The 21,261-nt window shown below is 51.5% G+C and overlaps 1 protein-coding gene across 4 annotated transcripts in view; it reads right to left on the bottom strand.

Moving 5' to 3' along the window:
* The window catches only part of HSPA12A (heat shock protein family A (Hsp70) member 12A), a 177,453-nt gene that overhangs the window by 67,053 nt on the left and 89,139 nt on the right, over nucleotides 1-21,261 (bottom strand). The window contains exon 1 of one of the 4 annotated variants that reach the window (XM_021073401.2): nucleotides 9,850-10,019. The exons of the other annotated variants lie outside the window; for them this stretch is intronic. Coding sequence (XP_020929060.2) covers nucleotides 9,850-9,892 — 43 coding nt within the window. The 5' untranslated portion in view covers nucleotides 9,893-10,019. Of the gene's footprint in view, nucleotides 1-9,849; nucleotides 10,020-21,261 lie in introns of those variants that run through there. 4 annotated transcript variants of the gene reach the window in all.

The following is a 21,261-nucleotide window of genomic DNA, read 5'->3' on the forward strand; positions in this document are numbered from 1 at the left end:
GGATAGCTTGTTCCATAGCACAAGCAGATATATGGCAATATTTTGTAGATGTTTTGCTAATTCTTGAATAAGTTAATAGTTTTCTCCACTTGGGAGCCAATAAACCTTTGATTCAGGTCTCAATGATTCCCTAGGCCCCAGAGAAGGGGCTCTCCAGCCCTGAAGGTGGCAATGTCTCCAAGGACCCTACCAGGATTGAGTAAAAGCCAACGACTGACCAATACCCCAACTCCAGGAAAGCATCATGCAACAGGTTCAAGAGGAACCCAACACATGCAAAACACAGAGGAGGAACAGTCCCCAACATTCAGTCTGCTTCTGGGGAAGACTGAAGCCTCTCTAACAACCTAAATCTTTCTGGCTATGCTAAACTGAATAATGGCCTCCCCAGTATGCCTGTGTTCTAAGCCCTGGAACCCATGAACATGTGACAAAGAGATCTTGTTTTTATTTTTATTTATTTAACTTATTTTTTATTTTTATAGGCCCACACCCAGTGCATATGGAAATTCCCAGGCTAGGGGTCAAATCAGAGCTACAGCTGCTGGCCTACACCACAGCCACAGCAATGAGGGATCCAAGCCATCTGCAACCTACACCACAGCTCACAGCAATACTGGATCCCTGACCCATTGAGCGATGCCAGGGATTGAACCCACATTCTCGTGGATACTAGTTGGATTCGTTTTCGCTGCACCACAACGGGGACTCCAGGATTTTGTAGATGTGATTAGATTAAGGATCTTGAGATGGGGAGATGATCCTGGATTTCGAGGCGGACCTAATAAAAGGTCCTTCTGCAAGGAACCTTATAAGAGGGAGGTAGGATGGCCAGAGCCAAGGAGGAGATGTGACAATGGAAGCAGAGACTGGAGCCATGGAGTTGGACAATGGAAGAAGAGGCCACAAGCCAAGGAATGCAGGTGACTCTAGAGCTGGAAAATGCAAGGAAGCTGGTTCTCCCCTAAAGCCTCCAGACAGCTATGCCAACACCTTGATTCTAGACCAGTAAGACCCATTTTGGAATTACTTCCAACCTCCAGACTCTAAGGTAATACACTTATGTTGTTTTATACCACTGAGTTTGTGATCATTTTCATGGTGCCCATAGGAAACTAATACACTGGATAATTCCTCCTGCCTCTAAGAATTTAACATGGGAACTATTATTCACAATAACAATAACAGCTAATAATAACAGCTAACATTAATGCAATATCTACTTTGTGGGCAGCTCTGTTCTAAGTGCTTTTCTTGTATAAACTCATTTAATCCTCACAAAAACCGTATGAGGAAGAGTATTATCATCTGTATGTTACAGATGAGAAAACTGAGGCTTTGAGAGGTTAAGTAACCTGCCAGGACCACAGAACAGGTAAATGACACAGTCTAGACCTGAACCCAGGCAGTCTAGCTCCAGATCACACATTTCACCAGTACATCTCCTGAATCAAACCAACAGTGACAATAATCAATTATAGCTATTTAATGAGCCCACTCTAGGTACCAGGCTCATGCTTAGCCCCAGGCATATTTTCTCTCACTTAATTGCCACAGCACTTTAATGCATCAGGATTATTAATCATCTCTGTTTACAGCCGAAGGAACTGAGTCACAGCAATGTTACATTCAGATGTAAAACACATCTGAAATCAGAAGCATCAGAGCCCAAAACTCGGGTTTAACCACGTACCCTCCTGCCTCCCTCGTCCCTCTTGAGGCCCAGATGGCTGAGAAGAGGCCAGAGATAAGTAGCGCAATCACATAATTTATCTTCCAAACTGAGATACTCGGAAAATAAACAGAGTCGCCATTCATATTTTCACTGGGACAAACGGCAGAGACTAGACCTGTCCCCATGAATTCAGACACATGCGCAGCCTAAAAATAAAGGGACTAAAACTGAGGCGCATACGCTGCAGTTCACAGTTCCCCAGAAGGGGTGCTGTGGAGCAGCCATTGTCCCCACCCACATGACATCCACAGCTGCCAGGTCATGGTCAAGGCTGGAAGAGGAGGGTGGTCCTGGCAGAGCTCAGAGCAGAATCTGCAAAGCTCCAGATCTGAGGCGTCAGTACAGCAGGCTGAGCCTGTCCGACGGCGATGGGCTGAGAGTCCATCTGAGGGCAGAGGTCTGGCAGCTCTGGATAGAGTCCAGGGATACAAAGAGACCTTGAACCCCGCTGGTGCTCCAGTCAGTAAACCCACCCTGGAGCTCAGAGCCCTGGCAAAGGGCCAAGTGGAAGCCAAACGGGGCCAGCATCCTGAGACACCAGCTCTCCTCCAAAGTCCTGGGCCTGCTGGACAAGAAGCTGCAAGGCCTGAGGCTCAGGCTGGGTCTGCCACTTTCTAGCAGAGGTTTCTTCCAGCCCTTCTCTCTTCTGAGCCTCCTGGATGAAATGCAGCCTCTGGTAACTGCCTTAGCTGCATCCATGGTATTCGTAGCAGTAAACGGGAATAGCAGAAATTCACCATGATCCAGGAAGTCTGCTCAGCACTAACCAGGGGTTATAGGAGTAAATAAAATCCATAAAATCCCACTGGAATGTCTCTTTTCCCCAACTGGCCAACCCAGGGCAACACAGTCTAGTGCAGGGTCCCGTGGAAGGAAAGTCCCATTTTCCTGGTGGGCCAGGAGCCAGGCAGTCACATTTCACACTAGTTCTCGCCTACTTATAAGACATATGGATGAGCTCTGCAAATATATCCCCAGGCCCCATTTCCCTGGTGGGTCTAATTCTAGAAAGTCTGGGAATAAGAATTATAATGACCTCCCCCAGGTGATTCCTAACAACTTTCCCTTCCTGTTCAAGCCCCTCTTGAGTCTGATTCTATGAAAGAGTCTGGTGCTCCTATGTCCTTGACCTCTTCTCAAACTCTCTAGCCTCCCTCTGTACCCAGAACACAGCCTTGCCGCAAAGGCTTCTACAGGCAGCAGCATCTGCCTAACGTGGACTAGCTTTGTTTGGGTTTCCAAGCATTTGGGCTGTGGTTACCTTCTGTTTATGACAAATGGCACAGGTTTTCTGTTTATGGAATTGATATAAATAAGACTTAAATTTTGAAAAAAAACAATAGGTCAATTTTTAAAATAATCAATACATCACGATTTGGGTGGTTGGTACATAGAGTGGAAGCAGGAAGCAGAACCTTCAAGTGGCTGAAGACTGAGAATCAATTCCCTGAGGATAAGATGTGCCTGAGGAGGCTTCCCTGGCTGCCCTGAGCCCTGTCATAACATCATCCCCAAGAGCAAGGTCACCCTGGGGGATGCACTTAATTCTGTCCGGCCTCATGTGTACGATCACCCACTTCATGGAGTGTTTATGAAGATTAAAGGAGACGATACCAGCGAAGCATTTAACACAAAGCTGGTGCTAAAATTCTGCTGACTCAGAGAGTCCAGAATCAGGGACTGAACCATGTCCGCTGCTCCCTGCCTTCCACCCACCACGTGCTGAGGTCCCAAGTCTGAAATGCAGACACGTGGAAACCCAATGATTCTCAGACTTCACCCAGAAGGTCCCGGTGCAGTCATTCTGAGATGAGGCCTGGGCATCAGGAATATTAAACAGTCTCCAGGTGTTTCTAACAGGCACCAGGATTGAGAACCACTATGGGAACTAACCCCAGGGGATGCCCAGAGACCAAAAAAGTATGGCTCCTGACACCAGGTGCTTCGGGACCAGCCCTGGAGGACAGCTGCTCTCATTCTTACTTCCCACCAGTAGAATCTGCAGAGATGGGGAAAGGTGTTCAAAGAGGGCTGACTTTGGAGTTCCCGTCATGGCTCTGTGGTAACAAACCCAACTAGTATCCATGAGGATGCGGGTTCGATCCCTGGCCTGGCTCAGTGGGTTAAGGATCAGGGGTTGCCATGAGCTGTGGTGTAGGTTGCAGATGTGACTCAGATCCCATGTTGCTGTGGCTGTGGCCGGCAGCTGCTCCAGACCCCTAGCCTGGGAACTTCCATATGCTTCAGGAGCAACCCTCTGCCAAAAACAAAAAACAAAAAAACAAAAAAAAAACAAAGAGGGCGGACTTCGTTTTTGCCAGGAAAGAAGAGTCCAACCCCTCCCAGGATCTGGCTTCAGAGTAGAGGCCTGAGTTTCTAAAGGTATCAGGACCTGAACATACTTCTCAGGTAGCCCCATGCCAGAAAAATCAGAGTAGCATCTGCCCTTCTTGTGAAGCCTCCAAAGAAAGCTGGACTCGCCACCATGTCACACAAGGCAACAGCAATCCCAGCGGGCATCTGGGAGGTAGAGGCAGGAAGGCCGGCTCTCCCTTGCTCCTATGGGGAAAGAACTCAATATATTTAAAAAAAAAAAAAAAAAGTTTCCTGCCCATCTGTTATCTCCACTGATCCCACAGCAGACTGAGCACGCATCACGTACCCCTTTCACAGACCAGGCAAGGAAAGTTTAAGTGGAGCTGGCCCACAATCTTTGGGCTCCGAAGCCACTTTGCTCCTCCAGCCCGCCACACCTCCAATGCACATCTCATCTCGACCAAGAGCAGGCCTGAGAGTCACATGCAATAAAACCAAGGCAGCAAGGAATTGCAGAGCCCACTGCCATGGGGCCAGTGTCATTTCTGAGCAGAGCCTGCTCTTCTTGGTTGTCTCCTTGGCTCACCCCACTCTCCTGGCGATGCCCAGACCCGGGTGGGAGGCGACTGCTCCCTGCCACATGCTGCTCATTCATTAAAGGCCCTGGTTCCTCCCTGCCATTCTAATTATGCGCAGCGATAATAAAGAAGCTTTCTCCCTCACCAAAGAGGCCTATTTATGCGACAAGAGAGCATGTCGCCCCCTCAAGATTGAGTCGTCACTCAAAGCCTTGTTGGAATCAAAGTCACATCTCTTCGAGGACTGATGGAGCCCCACCCGCCTCCCCCTTCAGCTTCCACCCACTCCTGAACATCCGCGTTTCTAGAAGCGCCACCTCCCTGCGGAGTGGGCTGGATGTGGATGCCGTTCCCCACGGCTGTGCTCCCTCCCAGCTTGCTGAGTCGCTCAGCGCAGTTGGACGTTTACTGAGCACCAGGGAGCAGAGCAGGGAAATGAAAGACACAGTCCCTGACCTTGTTGGGAGAAAAGGCATCGAGAGAAAGAGCACAAGCTTTTAGGCTTGTACCCCAACTCCAGTATTGGCTGGGTGAATAGATTCATGGGCGGAGCAACATTACCAAATTTCTCGAAGGTCTCAACTGCCTCATCAACAAAATGGGTGTAAATAACACCAACTTCATAGGGTTGTCGAGGGAGTCAATGGAATAGTCACATATAAAATTGAGATGAACACTAGTTGGGATTACCCATGGTTAGTACCAAAGGCTTTGGGAACACACAGGCAGGATCTCATCCAGATGGAGGGGTCCGGGAAGGCTTCCTAAGAAGTGATACCGGAACTGAGTTTTGAAGGATGAAGAGGAGTTTGCTAGAGAAAGTGAGGATGTTCCAGACAAAGGGAACTGCAGGAGGGCCAAAGATGAAAGGGCTCTGGGAAGTGCAAGACATAGGGTGGGAAACATGCATGGGGGTGGGGGGAGGTGTCTAGGGACCACAGCGACAGGGAACACCGCTGCAGAGGCAGCTGTGGACGTGGAAGTGGATCCCGTGGCCACAGCCGGAACTGGTGATTCCCAGAGCATCACTTGGACTGTTTATTGGCATCTTGGGAAGCCACAACCAGCATGTTTCCACATCCCTCTTTAGTTTGGTGACCATAGGGAAGTGGGGCAGCCCCACTCGTATCAGCTCTATTAGTCCCGTATCCTTTATTCAGACACCAGCACAATTCCCTGAGGGCCCAGCGAGTGCTGGGAGAGGCTGTACAGCTGGGCCACCTCCTAACCCTCTCTCAGCCCACTTGCAGCTATACAACACCGGCCTCGCCTCTTTCTTCTCCGTAATGACGCCCTCCTAGAGTCATTCATCCAACAACAGATGTGATCAGAGCAAATGAGGTAATTCAATATTCTCACATTTCCGTAGAAACAAAGTCCTCAATAAACATCACGATTTAAAACGGTTTGTGGGAATTCCCGTTGTGGCGCAGTGGCTTAAGAACTCGATGTAGTGTCCACAAGGATGCAGGTTCGATCCCTGGCCTCACTCTGTGGGTTAAGGATCTGGTGTTGCTGTGAGCTGTGGTGTAGGTCTCAGAGGCGGCTGAGATCCTGCGTTGCTGTGGCTGTGGTGTAGGCCAGTGGCTGTAGCTCCAGTTCATCCCCAGCCCAGGAACTGCCATGTGCCACAGGTGCAGCTATAAAAAGTAAAAAATAAATAAAATTTTTAAAAGGTAAAATGTTTGGCATTCCAGTCATGGCTCAGCAGCTAACAAACCCAACTAGTATCCATGAGGACGTGGGTTTGATCCCTGGTCTCGCTCAGTGGGTTAAGGATGTGGCATAAAGGTTGATCTTAGCTGTGGTACAGGTTGCAGATGCAGCTCAGATCTGGTGTTGCTGTGGCTTAGGCTGGTGGCTACATCTCCAATTCGACTCCTAGCCTGGGAACCTCCATATGCCGCAGGTGTGGCCCTAAGAGACCAAAAAAAAAAAAAAAAAAAAAAGTAAAATAGCTTTTGGAGTTCCTTTGTGGCACAGCCAGTAAAGGATCCTGCGTTGTCAGTGCAGTGGCTTGGGTTGCTGCTGTGATTCGGGTTCAGTCCCTAGCCCGGGAAATTTCCACATGCCATGGATGCAGCCCAAAAAAAAGAATTTTTTTAAAATTATGATTATCTGCCAAGATAGCAAGACTCTCAGCTCCAAGGTCCAAAGCACCACCTCCAGAAATACCTCCAACCCCGGCAAAGCCCCTGCCTGCTGTGCCTCCCTCAGCCCTGGAGCAAATGACTAGGTTTCTACTGCCCACACTTAGCCCTGACTCAGTCACGGGAGGAGCTAGTCCAGCCTGAACCACCCTAGGGTCCCTCACCCACTTCATCTCATCCTTCTAGGGTTCCAAGTGTCAACCAGCTCCATCTTGCTGGGGCGGGATTAAAGGTCATTCAGCCTTTTCGGGTCTCAAGCTCCAGGGGTTAAAAGGGAAGCCCTTCTGATTTTGTAAATTAACTAATATAAATGTCCTATTAAGAAAATTTGCAAACACATACAAAGCAAATGGAACAGCAAGGAATGGTCATGCGAGTTCCCACTGTGGCACAACAGGATCAGCGGAGTCTTGGGAGAGCTGGGACACAGGTTCCATCTCCAGTGTGGGTTAAGGATCTGGTGTTGCTGCAGCTGCGGCTTAGGTCGCAACTGCAGCTTGGAGCTGATCCCTGGCCCAGGAACCCCATAGGCCGAGGGGTGGCCAAAAAAGGGGAAAAAAAAAGAAAAGAAAGAAAGAGTCATGAACTTACCACTACCCACTTTCAACAACTACCAACCTGCCATTTTTGTTTCACGGGCACCTCCCCCACTCCCCACCCCACCCTCACTTGATTTGTTGGGAAAAGTTTTATGGCCAGACTCTTTCTAGCACATCCCACCCTGGGGGCTCCCACTGCTCAGGAGTCCCAACACAATTTGATGCCTCTGGCACCAAGAGAATCCTTGAACTAATCCCCTGAAGAACAATCATTTTCAGTTCCTTAAAGGAATAGCAATCACTGGCCCACGTGGGTCATTACAGGATGGTGGTGAAGGGCTGAAGCCCTGGAATCAGATGGCCTGGGTCCAAATTAATACTTACTAGATGTGTGACCTTGGATAGGTTATTCAACCTATGTTGAGATTTCCTACCCAGGAAAAGGGCAGGGGCTGGTAACAGGTTTGTTTGAGGCTTTAAAAACCAAAATAAAGCCTGTTCATTGCCCAGCACAGAATATGCAATGAGGAAACCTTAGAAATAGATGTGTTAGGTGGTGGGTGAGCAGGCTCTGCTCCTATGAGGTACTATTAATATCCCTCATTTTATAGATGAAGGGATGGAGGCCAGAGAGAAGCAGTGAGCTGCCAAGGGACAGCCTGCTCTGTGTCCCAAGTCCATGTGCCTGGAATTGTCACAGCACACCTTGAACTACAGATCACTGGAAGTGAAAAAACACTCTAGAATAGATACAGGTGAACAGTGGCAGGTGGTCCAACACCCTTCTGGATGGGAAGCTCTCTCAGCTTGAGGAGAGACAGCTACACTGTGTGTGTGTGTGTTTGTGTGTGTGTTCCCGTGTGCACGTGGAATTCCACTTTACCAAAGTGGAAATTGGGGGAGGGAGAAACTAGCGCACATCTCTGCTCACTCTTCTGATTTGACAAATCCTATGGCCAATCTTGCATCAGATACAGACACCCACTATTCTAGCATGAGAGGCAAGACACTGGTTCACTAACTTAAGCTTTAGCAATTCTTAGCAGTTCTGACATTCCTCCCTATCATTCTAATTTTTTTTTTTCCAATTTAAAGGAAACGGGGAAAAGATAAATCCATCCAATTGCTGAGTGATGTTCAGACAAAGACAGCCTCCAGCCCACTACCCCCGTTCACCAGCTGAGGAAGGGCAAGAAAGGGGGGCAAATTCGGGATGCTGTGTGTGGGCACCGCCTGGGCTCTCCACGTCCCTCCCAGGAGTGAGCCTTGTCAGGATCTCCCCCTCCCCCAGCACTCCCCCACCACTGCAGTGCTGTATAGCGAGGCACCTCCCAGATCCGCAGGAACAATGGGCCGGGGAGGGGGCAGGTGCGGCTCCGAGCGAAGTACAGGGCGGGGGACATGGCCACCCGCAGCAAGACCGTGAGTACACTTGTGGTGGTTGTGATGCCACCTGACTCAGTTTCCCCAGCTCTGGTGGGGTCCCCCGCAGAGCCCAGCGCTCCTTTCCTGGATGAATTTCCCTTACGTCCTAGGCATTTTAATCTCACCCGTGCTAGGAAGCTTGCCTTGTCGCTCTGGAGGAAGCCGCCGGGCCACGCTCCGCTCCGGCAGCTGCTCCTGCCAAGGCTCTGCAGGTCAGGGACGCGCGGCGCCCTCTGTGCGCCCAACTTTCCCCACTTGGGACCCACAATCCTGGCCAGCCCGTCCCTTCGGCTGGCGAGGTCATGATTTATAGCCTTAGGCTCCAAGAGCTGCCTCCCCTCTTCCCCCACACCCCCAGGTCCTGTCTCGCTCCTCACTCACCCTCCCCCCACTTTCTGGGCCCTAACCACGCTTCCTAAAGAAAGCGGCCCTGGTACATTTGCGAAATGCAAGCATCTGTCCTCTGCACCGGGCGCTACCTCCTGCCCAGGCAAGAGGGGACAGTGGAGCCCCAGCCGCTTTCCTCCTTCTCAGCCCAGAGAATCCCCAGAGATGGGCGGGGATGGCGAGTGGACTGCAGTTCGGCGGGAGCTACAGCCCCCACTCCAGGCGCTTACGTCCGGCCTCGGCTGGGTGAGAGAACAGGTCCAAATATCTGACTGCCCCTGGCTCCCACTCTTGCCTCGCTGAGTCACGAAAATGAGCCGCTAGGGATACAGGGCCACCCCGAGGCCGGCAGTTTAACTGGCCAGCGCGGGCGTTTCCGCACAGCGTGCAGGGGATGGACTTGGGGGAAGGCAGTTCTCATCCGAACTCGCATCGGCCCCGAAGGAGGCAACACCCGGCGGCGCTGACAGCGGCATGCCCGGGCGGGCGGGCGCCGCGGTCCTCTCTGCAGTGTCCGCACCCCAGCTGAGAGCAGAGCACGTGATCGGCGGAGCCACCTCCAGCCCCCTGGACTCCCAGCCTCTCCACGGTGCTGACCTGGGCCCTGCCCGCTAGGCCAGGATGCGGCGGGGGCGCCCACTTTCCCGCGGCCCGCGAGGGGGCTGCGGGGCGCCGGGCCGAGCGCGCTTCATCCTCTCCCCGGCCCGCCTCGCGCTCACCTCGGGGCCCCGTGTCGCTGCCGCCGGCCTCCTTGTCCGCCATGGTCGCACAGCCCCGGCCCGCGAGAGGACCCTCCGGCGCAGCGCCAGTGCCCGTGCAGGTCCCAGTCCCGCGTCCTCCGCGGCACTCCGGCCAGGTCTGAGCCGCAGGGTAGCGGGAGCACTGCTCTGACGCGGCTGCCGCCGCAGCTCAGACTCCTCCCTGTGCTCCTCCCGGGCCCGCCCCGCGCCCCGCCCGGCCGAGCCAAGGTCCAATAGGAAAGGCAGGCTCGGCGTTCCGCCCAGCCTCCCGCCCAGACCCGCAGCTCCTAGCCGGGCCCCTCCTCTCCGGGACTCGCCCCGGAGCCGGCAGCGGCCGGGGGTGGTGGCGCGGCCCGGGATCCGCGGCTTGCCTTCCGGCCGGACGCAGGCACCCGCCAGGCGCTCGGGTGGGCAAGCATCTGGGACCAGATTTTGCGCCCCCTCGGCCCCGCTGCGCGTCCAGCCTTTGGAACAGCAGGGGGCCGAAGCCCTGCAGCACGCACCGCAGAGGCACCCCTCTCTCCCCAGGACGCGCGCTCCAGTTTATTTCTCTCCCTCAGGGTCCCAAAGGAGCGGTCAGTGCAGAACCTGGCGCGGCCAGTGCTCAGGCCGCAGACCGAGGACATGCGCGGGGGCCGCTCTACGGCCACCGCCGCGGGCGTGCGCCTCCAGGCCGCCTGCAGGACTCCATGGCAACTCGGGACCCCAGGAGGCGCTTGCTGGAGGCTGCGGAGGCTGCGTGGAGCCTTTCCATATATGGGCTCCAGCCAGGGCCCTCCTTAGAAGTCTGAGAATACAACATTAATAATTCAGGGCATGGGCAATCAATGATTCATTCTCCCTGTCCTCGGGGCTCCGTTACACACGCACGGCGGGCACCTGTTCGGTCCTGGCCAGGGGGGGCTTCTGAGTCCGCTGTGCAACGTAGCAACGAGGGCAGGGCGATGATGAGATTCTAATGATCACAGTTTCTACATCCTTCCCCTGGTGCCTGACGCTATGCTAAATGCTTAAGAGCTTAATCTCATTTTCTCCGAATAACTCTAAGAGGAAGGGGACCAGCGGTCCCCACTTTGCAGAATAGGAAACAGGCTTGAGAGTGTTAAGAGATGGTTCCAAGAACACACACAGCAAGTGCCGAGGCTGGAATCCTCAACCAGATCAAATTCACCGGCTTTCCCCTATGCCCTGAGATGGGCCCCAGCTGCCAAACGCATTTAGGGGAGGCTTAAGCACGAAACCCCTTTGTGGAACAGGTGGTGGACAGAGGGCTGCAGGGAGAGCACAGAGACCAGGGTCTGCTCAGAAGGGAATGGTGGCATGATGAGTTAAAAGGATGAACTTGTCCTCTATCTGCCTGCATTAAAAATCCCAAATGTGCAGTCTCTGGCAGTGTGTGAGACCATAGGCGAGTTATTTAACCTCTCTGAGCCTTAATGTTTTCATCTGTGGTATGGGTACAATAGAACTCCCTTCCTAAGACTGAAGAGGACTAGATGAGATGATGCATGTAATACGCTTCACTTGGGATCTGGTGCATAGTAAGCAATCCAACAAGTATTAGGTATTATTGAGTCATAAGCTTTTTTTTTTCCTAAGTGGACAGTGGCCAGTTGGGCAGGGCAATGGGTCCTACGGGAATATGGGAGAGGGACTCCCAGGGTAGAGAAGAGTGTCTTCCCACAGAGTACCCTCCCCTTACCGAGGCAGCTTGCTTGCCCCACCGTCTCAGAGGCAGACCAAGGGGATGGTCTGGAGGCCAGGAGTGTGTGGCACCCAAATGCAGGCAAGAGGAAGGGTAAGGCAGCTGTGCGGGTGACAATCTAGAAGAGCAGGCTCAGGGGAGGAGCGGAAGGGCCCCCGCTTGTCCCTGCATCCACCCTACAGCTGCCTTCGCCATTCTGCTCATGTATCCGGCTGAGTGAAGACGGCTGGGCTGAGGCTATGTGGAGCAGCAGGGGAGAGGACAGGGACTGCCACCAGCACTCTGCCCACTGAGCACCAGTGTCACAGGGACACAAGCCTGGGCAGTGATGGCAGAAAGTGCTTTCTGTAAACATGGTTCTGATTGAGTCTCCCTTATGCTCGAAACCATCCTGGGCTTCCCTCATCCTCAGGGAAAAAAAAGCCCTTTTTTTTTTTTTTTTTTTTTTTTGTCTTTTTAGGGTCGCACCCACAGCATATGGAGGTTCCCAGGCTAGCGGTCCAATCAGAGCTATAGCTGCCGGCCTACACCACAGCCACAGCAATGCTGGATCCAAGCTGTGTCTGTGATCTACACCACAGCTCATGGCAACTCCAGATCCTTAACCCACTGAGCAAGGCCAGGGATTGAACCCGCATCCTCATGGACACCAGTCAGATTCATTAACCCCTGAGCCACCACGGGAGCTCTGGAAAAAGCCCCAACTCTTTAGGGAGATCTTCAACACCTTCCACAATGGTGAGCCCAGCCTTCCTCTCCCGTAGTCTCTTTCCCAAGAAGCCTGTCCACCATCAACCTTCCTCAGCCATGGACACAGGCTGCCTCCATCTCCACGTGTGGCACCCCCTTCCCTTCCCTCCTTGTACCCGTCAGACATCCTTCGGGGCCCCAGTCCAAAGCCACCAGCCCAGAGAAACCTAGGACACCACCCCTGACCCCCAGGCTCCCAGGGTATTCTATATACTCACACCCTCCTATTTTTCTCCTCCCTCTACACTGCCAGCCGCCAGGGCAGCTCAGCACTCAGGAGGCCCCTCCATCCACCTCCAGGGATGCTCACCTCCCAACTCAGGGCCGGACCTTCCTCCAGGGCTCCAGACCCCCTGAGAGTCTCCCCGGGTGCCTCCCAGGCCCTTCCAACTCAACCAAAGCCCAGCTCATCCTCTCCCCACCCACTTCCCGCTGGGGGCCAGCTCTCAGTAAAGGCAGCACCACACACCTGGTACTGAGCCAGTTTTCACGGCTCCTTCTGTATCCATCCAAGTTTGTTCAATCTCCAAGTCAAGTGTTGCCCAGTTGACCTCAGAAATTTCCTCTCCATCCCTACTGCGACTTCTTTGTCCAGGCGCCATCACGTCTCACTGCCTACGAGTCTGCAGGGCCTCTCTGATCCGTTCCCTGGCTTCTGCCCTGCACCCTCAGTCCACTCACTGGGAATCTGGTCTGCCCCGCCCACCTCTCCAGCTCCATCTCTCGCCTATGACTTTTTTTGATCCTTCATGACCACCCCTGACTCCTTATGCTGAAATTTCAAACACCTCAAAACGCATCTGATGTCTGAACCATCCTCCTTTCATCTGGCCACCACCAGCAACCTGGAGGACTCAGCGTGGACCTCCTCAGTCCAGGAAGCCCTCTCTGAACCCCTGTTCTGGCCCCTCCTCAGTGTCCTCTTTGTGGCACCCTGTCTCTCTTTATCAGGGTCCTCACCCCCAGCATCAAGACATTGGCCTTGACAGCCTGTCAGAACCAGCAGGACCCTCATGGCCCTCCCTCTCCTGCCGCCTGCTGCAGAAAAGCCTTGGGCACCGTCTCCCCTCTCCGCAGACCCCCAGCTGCAGTGACAGGAGAGCACGGGAGCAGGAAGAGCGATGACACGCAGGCCCCGTGCCGGGGGCAGAGAGCAGGCAGTTCGGATTTTCAGAGAGCATGAAAGGCAACGCACACTGTGCCTTGGGTTTGCTCTCACAGCTTTAAGAATCGCCCTGGTGGGCACACGCTCAGCCAGCCAGGTGCCAGGATGGTCTGCACGCACCATCTCCCCGAATTCCCACGGTGGCCCTCACCATTTTACAGGAGAGAGTATGGAAGCACACAAATGTCGAGACGCCCCCTCGGCATCCTCAGGCCATAAGCAGCAGGGCTGGGACTCAAGGCCAGGCCCACCTCCTGTCACTGGACATCAGGAAGGGCTCCCACCATCCTTCTTTGATGCCTACAGTCTCTCTCCCAGCAGCTGCCAGAGTGAGATGATGTCATCCTCAGCTTCCAGATCCTGCGTGAACTGCCCTCAATGTCTCTCAACTCCCAGTCCTTCAGCTCCCCATCCCTCAAGCCAAAACCTCACCCATCCAAACATGTCAACTCTGGCCCCACCTCGGGGCCTCTGCGGTCCTTGGTCACCCTGCCTGGGACACACTCCCCATGTGCCTTGTTCCCTCCCTTACTTCCAGGAACTGTCACCTTCTAGGCTGTTCTCTGGAAGGCTGCTGCCTCCTCCCCACTAGAAAGTCAGCTCCACAGAATAGGATCTCGGACTGTGATGCTCAGTCCTGTGTCCCCGGGTCCAGAGCAGTGCCTGGCACATGGCGGGCCCTCAGTACATGCTTGATGATGAATGGACTGACTCCGTCAGCAAAACCGGAGCACGACAAGTTTTGCCCAGCTGGAAAGACCAAGCCCACCATGGGAACAGGGGTTCTCAGCCATTTCAGAGCATGGCCAGATTTGTGGGAGATCACTTGCTACCGGGTCCCCTCCAGCCCCCCTCCAGAGACTCTGCCTCCCAATGCTCCCTGTGGATGCCCCACAGCATCTTCCAGTCCCCTCATGCTGGTCACTCCAGCCACATAGGTCTGTCCCAGCCCATGCCTCCACTGGGAGCCAGTCTCCACTCATTTTGCCAGGTAAACCCCTCTCGTCCTCCAGGTCTCAGCTTAGATGTCACTTCTTCCAGGAAGTCCTCTAAGACAGCATGAGGCCCTCCTCTGCCCTCTGCACCTGACTCCCCAAGTGTTCCTATCCTAGCGCTTGCCACAACTCAGGGGTTAGTATGATTATTAATCCATTGTACAGAGGACAAGACTGAGACCGCAAAAGGCCACCTGGTTAAGATACTGCAGAGTCGGAGTCCCCGTTGTGGCTCAGCAGTAATGAACCCAACTTGTATCCCTGAGAATTCGGGTTTGATCCCTGGCCTTGCTCCGTGAGTTAAGGATCCAGCATTGCCCTGAGCTGTGGTATAGGTCTCAGACATGGCTCAGATCTGGCGTAGTGGTGGCTGTGGTGTAGGGTGGCAGCTACAGCTCTGATTCAACCCCTAGCCTGGGAACTTTCATATGCCGCAGATGCAGCCCTAAAAAAACACACAAATAAAAAAATGCCGCAGAGTCGAGACGAGAACTCTGAGACAAAAACTTGGGTTCTTTCAACTTCAGGCTGCCCCCTCCCCTTCTAGGCGCGGGCTCCCAGTGGGTGGGTGGGCCACGTTCACATTTGTAGCACCCGGACTCTGGCATAATTCCTGGAACAGATAGTTAAATGCTGAGGGAAAGCAGCCTCCTCGGCTTCGGGCCCGCACCTTTCTCATCCTCTCCAGCATCCTCCTCACCCACCAGCCCTCCGCTCCCTCTTTGCTCTTCCACCCAAACAAAGACACACCCTCCCCTCTTCCAATATCAATTAATGCAAATAAAAGCCAAAGCCAGAGTCCAGAGGCCGGCCCAGCCACCTGCTCCCGCAGACAGCCAGGGCACCCTGTCACCTGCACCCACCGCTGATGATGAAAAGGGCTGGACACACAGGTGGGGAGTGGGTGGCCATGGGCAGTCCAGCCCCTGGCTCAGAAGAAACTGCAGAATATTTGCCGATGCATTTGCCACTGAGGGCACTGGTCCTGTGGGCTCATGGGGATCCAGGACAGGGGAAGTACCAGCAGAGAAAGCAGAGTGGGGAACAGGTGACATGGGGTCGGCCAGACCACAATCCAAATCTGGGCTGAGTCCCTCCCCGCCCCCTTCAGGTGACCTGGGGACATACCTCCCTAGGTCTGTTTCTTCATTGTAAAAGGGGTTGATAATTGCAGCTAGGATAATTATGGGAGGTGATAAATGTAAAACACTCAGCATAGGGCCAGGCTACATCTGTCATAGTAAATAGGCCTTATTATTTAATTTGAAAATTTGGACCATAGAAATGCCTATTCCTTGTGCTTGATAAATTATAGAATGGGATCTAGGCAAAATTTTCTTGGCAGGTGAAGACACATAGAAGATATGGGGGCGAATGGGGGCGAATGAAATGTTTATCCAAAAAATTTTATTTATTTATTTATTTATTTATAATTGTTAAGTTTGAGAAACACCCATGCTCATCCAAATCTGAGCTTTTAAGTGGGAAGTTTCCAGTAAAAGCTGCTTTGGTCTTTACGATAGGCCACCAGAATTCTGTCTATAAATTCCATGTCATAAGAGTGCTTCCTTTATAACAGGAGCAAGATTCAGATGAGTTCAGGCAGCATAAAAACTTATAGGAAGAATCTGGATGTGGGTCAGCTCCTTGACCTCTGACCTTTACTACATTAAAACAGCAACAACAAAAATCCAACCTTGGAGTTGAATCACAGTGCCCAGTTTATCCATCCTTTTCCCCTTGGATTTCCATCCCATCTGGTGTGACTCAGCCCCTCGGCTAACATTCCAAATCCCACTTCACATATACAACAGGGGCTGCAGTATGACTCTTCCAGGGGAAAAATTCAAGGGCCAGGGGAAATTATTCCTCAAAATACTACAATCACTCCGGCCTACAATGTAAACTTTAGAAATGCCTGCTCAGGTAACGAAGGGTTATCCAAATATTTTTGGTAAGTATTTTAAACAGCAGAACACATGTCTGTGGTTACTCTCTCAGCAGTGTTCTTAGAACGGCTAACCCTGGGCCCTGCACGCTCCTGGTTCATAATAAAATGGAACATTCTGGAAGTCACATCTCAAGGGGGACACTGCAAAGTGAAACCAGGCTCAGAGAGGGAAAACTGAAATGATGTGGCATGGCCAGGAGAGCTTTCTCAAGCGCTGCAAGGAAATCAAGACTATTAGAGCCAAAAGGTCTCATGTTACAGAGAAAAACTTCTTCTTTCATCCTCTCTGGGTCACAGCCCTTGACCTCTGACCTTTACTACATTAAAGGTGCTCGCCTTAGGGGCACAATAAATTTTTGTTGAAGAAATGAATGAATGATCAAGCAAATCAATAATAGAGTGGAAACCAAGGCTCTGAGCTGCGACATCTCTTGTTCAAACTCACATAATTAGTGAGAGAGCTGAGACCAGACTCCAGCCCCAGGCCTCCCAGGTTCCTCTCTGCAAAAGGCCCAGCAGGATACTGGCTTGGCTCATGCTAACTGTGATTGATTGATGATGACTGACTGGGACGCCAGGAGAGGCACTTAGCTCTGTGAAAATGAGCACGGAAACGATTAGCAATGTCTGTCTACTATGGGGACATGGTGACATCCATGTCATGATGCCTTGACTTCAAGGATCCCTCATCTCTAACTTTCTAGGACTCTTTAGTGAGCAAAGAGTATTCTGCACCGTGCAAAGATAAATCTCAGCCAATCCAGCCACCTGCAGCCTCAAATGCCAGGAAAGCCTTTGAAAAATCAAAGCTCCCCTAATCACAGTGCTGCCTGGTCCCCCAGTCGTAGAGCCACCTTTCTAGATGGTTCTCCCCCTGCATCCCAGGAGCGGTTGCATAGATGGAGGCAGGCTGGTGTGCTGGTCTAGACAGTTGTGTGTTTCATTCTTGGTGGCAGACTCATCGTCACAGTATTTGCTTAGAGAAGAGATGCAGACCACACTGGGCTGAAAGGAAAGGAGCTCTATCTTTGGGTCACCAAGTTCCTGAGCTCCGTCCCTGTGGAATCTAATTTCTCTTTTTTTTTTTTTTTTTTTTAATTTTCAAACTTTATTTTTTTTTTCCCACTGTACAGCAAGGGGGTCAGGTTATCCTTACATGTATACATTACAATTACAGTTTTTCCCCCACCCTTTCTTCTGTTGCAACATGAGTATCTAGACATAGTTCTCAATTCATGGAACCTAATTTCTGAGCCTCGGTTTTGTCACCTATAAAGTGCAGAGGTTACACGAGAGGGCTTTTAAGTCTTTCCTAAAAGCCCATGAAAAGATGTCCTTCAGTTCTGAAAGCCGTAGACCCAGGAAGAATGACTGAATAGGGCTCTTAATTATGAGATTCATTTACTCCTTCCACAGATACTGAGGTTTTACTATGTACCACTACTCTAAGCCTAGAGATTTAAAAAAAAAAAAAAAAAAAAAAACAGCCAAAATTTATAGTCTTGGCCAAGTCTCTATCACTAATTGGGGAAACCCTTCAGGGAAACTGAGAATTGTGGCTCTTCTCCCCAGAATCATGCACAGATGTGTACTCACCTCCCCATACAGTTCCAGGGTGTCAGCACCCTGAAGCCCAGCCAAGGACCCTTAGACATCAGATTAAGAGCCAAACTCCAAAGACTTTGCTGCTTAGCAGTGAAACAAAATGGCGGCTCTTCTGTCCATCGTGTTGAGCAGAGGAGGCCAGGCCATGTAAGGCAGTGGCTGGGTGGCACAGGCAGGAGAGGAGGCGGGCATAAGACAGGCCTGATGATTCTGGGCAACTTATAGACCTTCTCAGAGCCTCTAGCTCTCCCTGTACAATGTGGGCAGTCATGGAGCCCACCTTATAGGGTAGTAAGATCACTGGAGACAGGGCAGGGGAGGGCTCAAACAGTGTCAGGTGCATAGAGCCAACACGTACCCTCCCACACCCAGGCAGCAGCTGGGGCTGACACAAGACAACCATTGCATCCAGGCTGGCCCTCCCACCTGCACCTCCCTCCGGCCTCAGAGATTCTCTCATCCTCTCTCCCTTTATTAGAAAATTCCAGCTCCATAGGCTTAAGATGGATTTCCAATCTGGATGAAGCTCCAGGCCTTGTGGGAACAAAGCACAGGCATCTTGACTTAACAGAGGAGACAGAACTTCAGGGTCCTCAAGAACTTTGGGGGTTCAGAAAAAAAATAGCTTCTAGCTATAAAATACCTCCTACTCCACCTCTCCTTTGGGTTTTTACCTTCCCTTGGCCTTTGACCTCGTCAGCAAATGAGTGATGAGCAGTTCCCGTCATGGCGCTGTGGAAAAGAATCTGACTAGGAACCATGAGGTTTCAGGTTCGATCCCTAGCCTCGCTCAGTGCCTTAAGGATCTGGCATTGCCATGGCTGTGGTGTAGGTTGCAGATGCGGCTCAGATCTGATGTTGCTGGGGCTGTGGCATAGGCCAGCATCTGTGGCTCCAATTCAACCCCTAGCCTGGGAACCTCCATGTGCTGCAGGTGTGGCCCTAAAAAGCCAAACAAAAAACAAAAAAACACAAATGAGTGAGAACATCACTTTTCTGCGAGGCCAGCATCACCACCCTGGCACAGGTCACCTCTTCTCAGCTTCCATCCCCCCAGCCTTCTAGCTGTCACTCCCCCTCCCCCTCCAGTCCAGCTTCCCAAAGCCGCCTGAGGGCTGGCTGGGAAGTTTGTAGAAATCTACTTCTCCTCTGTCAGTAACCCGTCCAGAGACTTCCCACTGGAATTAGGATCAAACAAACCCAAACCTGTTTCCCAGGTCTCTGAGGCCCTCAGAAGTGGCCCCATCCACCCTGCCAGCCTCATCCGCATCACACCCCTGTCCCATCCTCCTACTCCTGGGCCTCTGCAAGCCCACGGGACACATTGGAGACAATTAGAACAAGGAGCCCCTGGGAGTTCCCTCTGTGGCACAGTGGGTTATTGATCCAACTTATCTCTGCGGAAGTGCAGGTTTGAGCCCCAGACTCGCTAGCGGGTTAAGGACCCTGTGTTGCTGCAGCAGCAGCAGCATAAGTCCCAGCTCCGGCTGGGATTCCATCCCTGGCACAGGAACTTCCATATGCTGTGGGAATGCCCCCCCCCCCCAAAAGAACACATTGCCCCTTTCTCAAGACACTTTACTTCCAACTACTAGGAATACAGCCAAATATCCTGACTTGTCAAAATAAAACATTCAGTTCATGTGCCAGAAAATGGAAGTGAAAAAATATGCAAAACCACAGTGCCTAGGATGCTCCCCAGAAGTTGAACGGTTCACCACCTGTCCAGCCTTCTTTGGCTCTTTAGCAGATCAAGTTCTTCCTGCTTCCTCCTCTGCTGCCCCCACCTCCACCCCTTCTTTATATCATCTGCTAACTCATCTTAAAGGTCAGCTCTTCGGAGAGGTCTCCCTGGCCTCACCTGCTGTTCCATGTCCTATCATGCCACCCCATTTCTCCATGGCACACACATACTTAAAGTCACTTTACTTATTTGTTTATCATGAGCCTCCCCCACTAGGCTATAATCTTCCTGCAGTAATAATGAACATTTATTAAGCACTTGCTGTGTGCTAGACACGGCCAGGCACTTTACTTCTATGGCCCCTGCCAAACTTCACCACAACCAGAAGAAGGCACTTTCCTATCATGGTCCCCATTTGAAAGACAAGAAAACTGAGGCCCGCCATGGTTACCCAAGGAGGAAGCAGCAGAATCAGAATTGGCACCTGGGCAGTCTGAGCTCAGCAGAGTACCCAGGTCTATCTTGCCTTTCTTGGAGATTGTGCAGGGCTGTGAGCCCCCACCAGGCCTGGCACCTGACACCCAGCTGGGCCTCAAGAAAAATATGTTGAATGAATGAACAAATCAGCAAATTTGGAAGGCTGATTACAGTTTACAAAGCACCCTCACATCTCGCTTGAATCATAAAGCACTCAGAGGGAAGCGTCACTATTCTCAACATTTTAAGATGAGAAAATTGAAGGCCTGGTGAAATCATGCGTAACTTTGGCTGAGATCGTGATTCAAAGGGATTGCTTAAAGCCATTCATTTCTCTATGCGTTTTATTTTAAAAATTGCATGTAGGAGATCCTATTGTGACTTAGCAGGTTAAGAACCCAACATAGTGTCCATGAGGATGCAAGTTTGATCCCTGGCCTTGCCAGTGGGTTAAGGATCTGGCATTGCCACCAGGTGCAGCACAGGACACAGGTACGGCTGGGATCTCGTGTTGCCATGGCTGCAGTATAGACTGGCAGCTGCAGCTCCGATTCAACCCCTAAGCCAGAAACATCCATAGGCTGCAAGTGCGACCATACAAAGAAAAATAATAATAAAAATAAAAATTGCACATACAGTTTGCATTCTCATCAATGATATTTCTGCATTTGTTTTCCAAACAAAATAAATATATCAGATTTCAATTACTTATTTTTAAAATGTCTTGTAGAAAATTTTAGAGAATAATGTAATGAACCCCCAGGTACCTGTCACCCAAGTTACATAATTTTTTAAAAAAACAACTCTTTGAGTGAAACTGGCTCTCCCAGGAAGAAATCACAGGAGCTGTCATTTACACTTTTGGGGTAAATATGCTCATCTAATTTTCACAGCCCTCCCTCTCAGAAGTACGAATTAATACTGACCTATATTTTAGATGGAAATACTGAAAGAAGTCATTTGCTGGAAGCCATGAGCTGGAAGAGGCAGGTCCAGGAGTCACCCAGAGCCAGTCAGCTTAACCACTTGGCAGTAAATAAACTCTCTAAAATAAGTCAA

This window comes from Sus scrofa, chromosome 14 (assembly GCF_054392235.1).
Source record: "Sus scrofa isolate SSC_HxYL_T2T_F1_AM1 chromosome 14, Sscrofa_HxYL_maternal_Yorkshire_Landrace_v2.0, whole genome shotgun sequence".
Lineage (NCBI taxonomy): Eukaryota > Metazoa > Chordata > Mammalia > Artiodactyla > Suidae > Sus > Sus scrofa.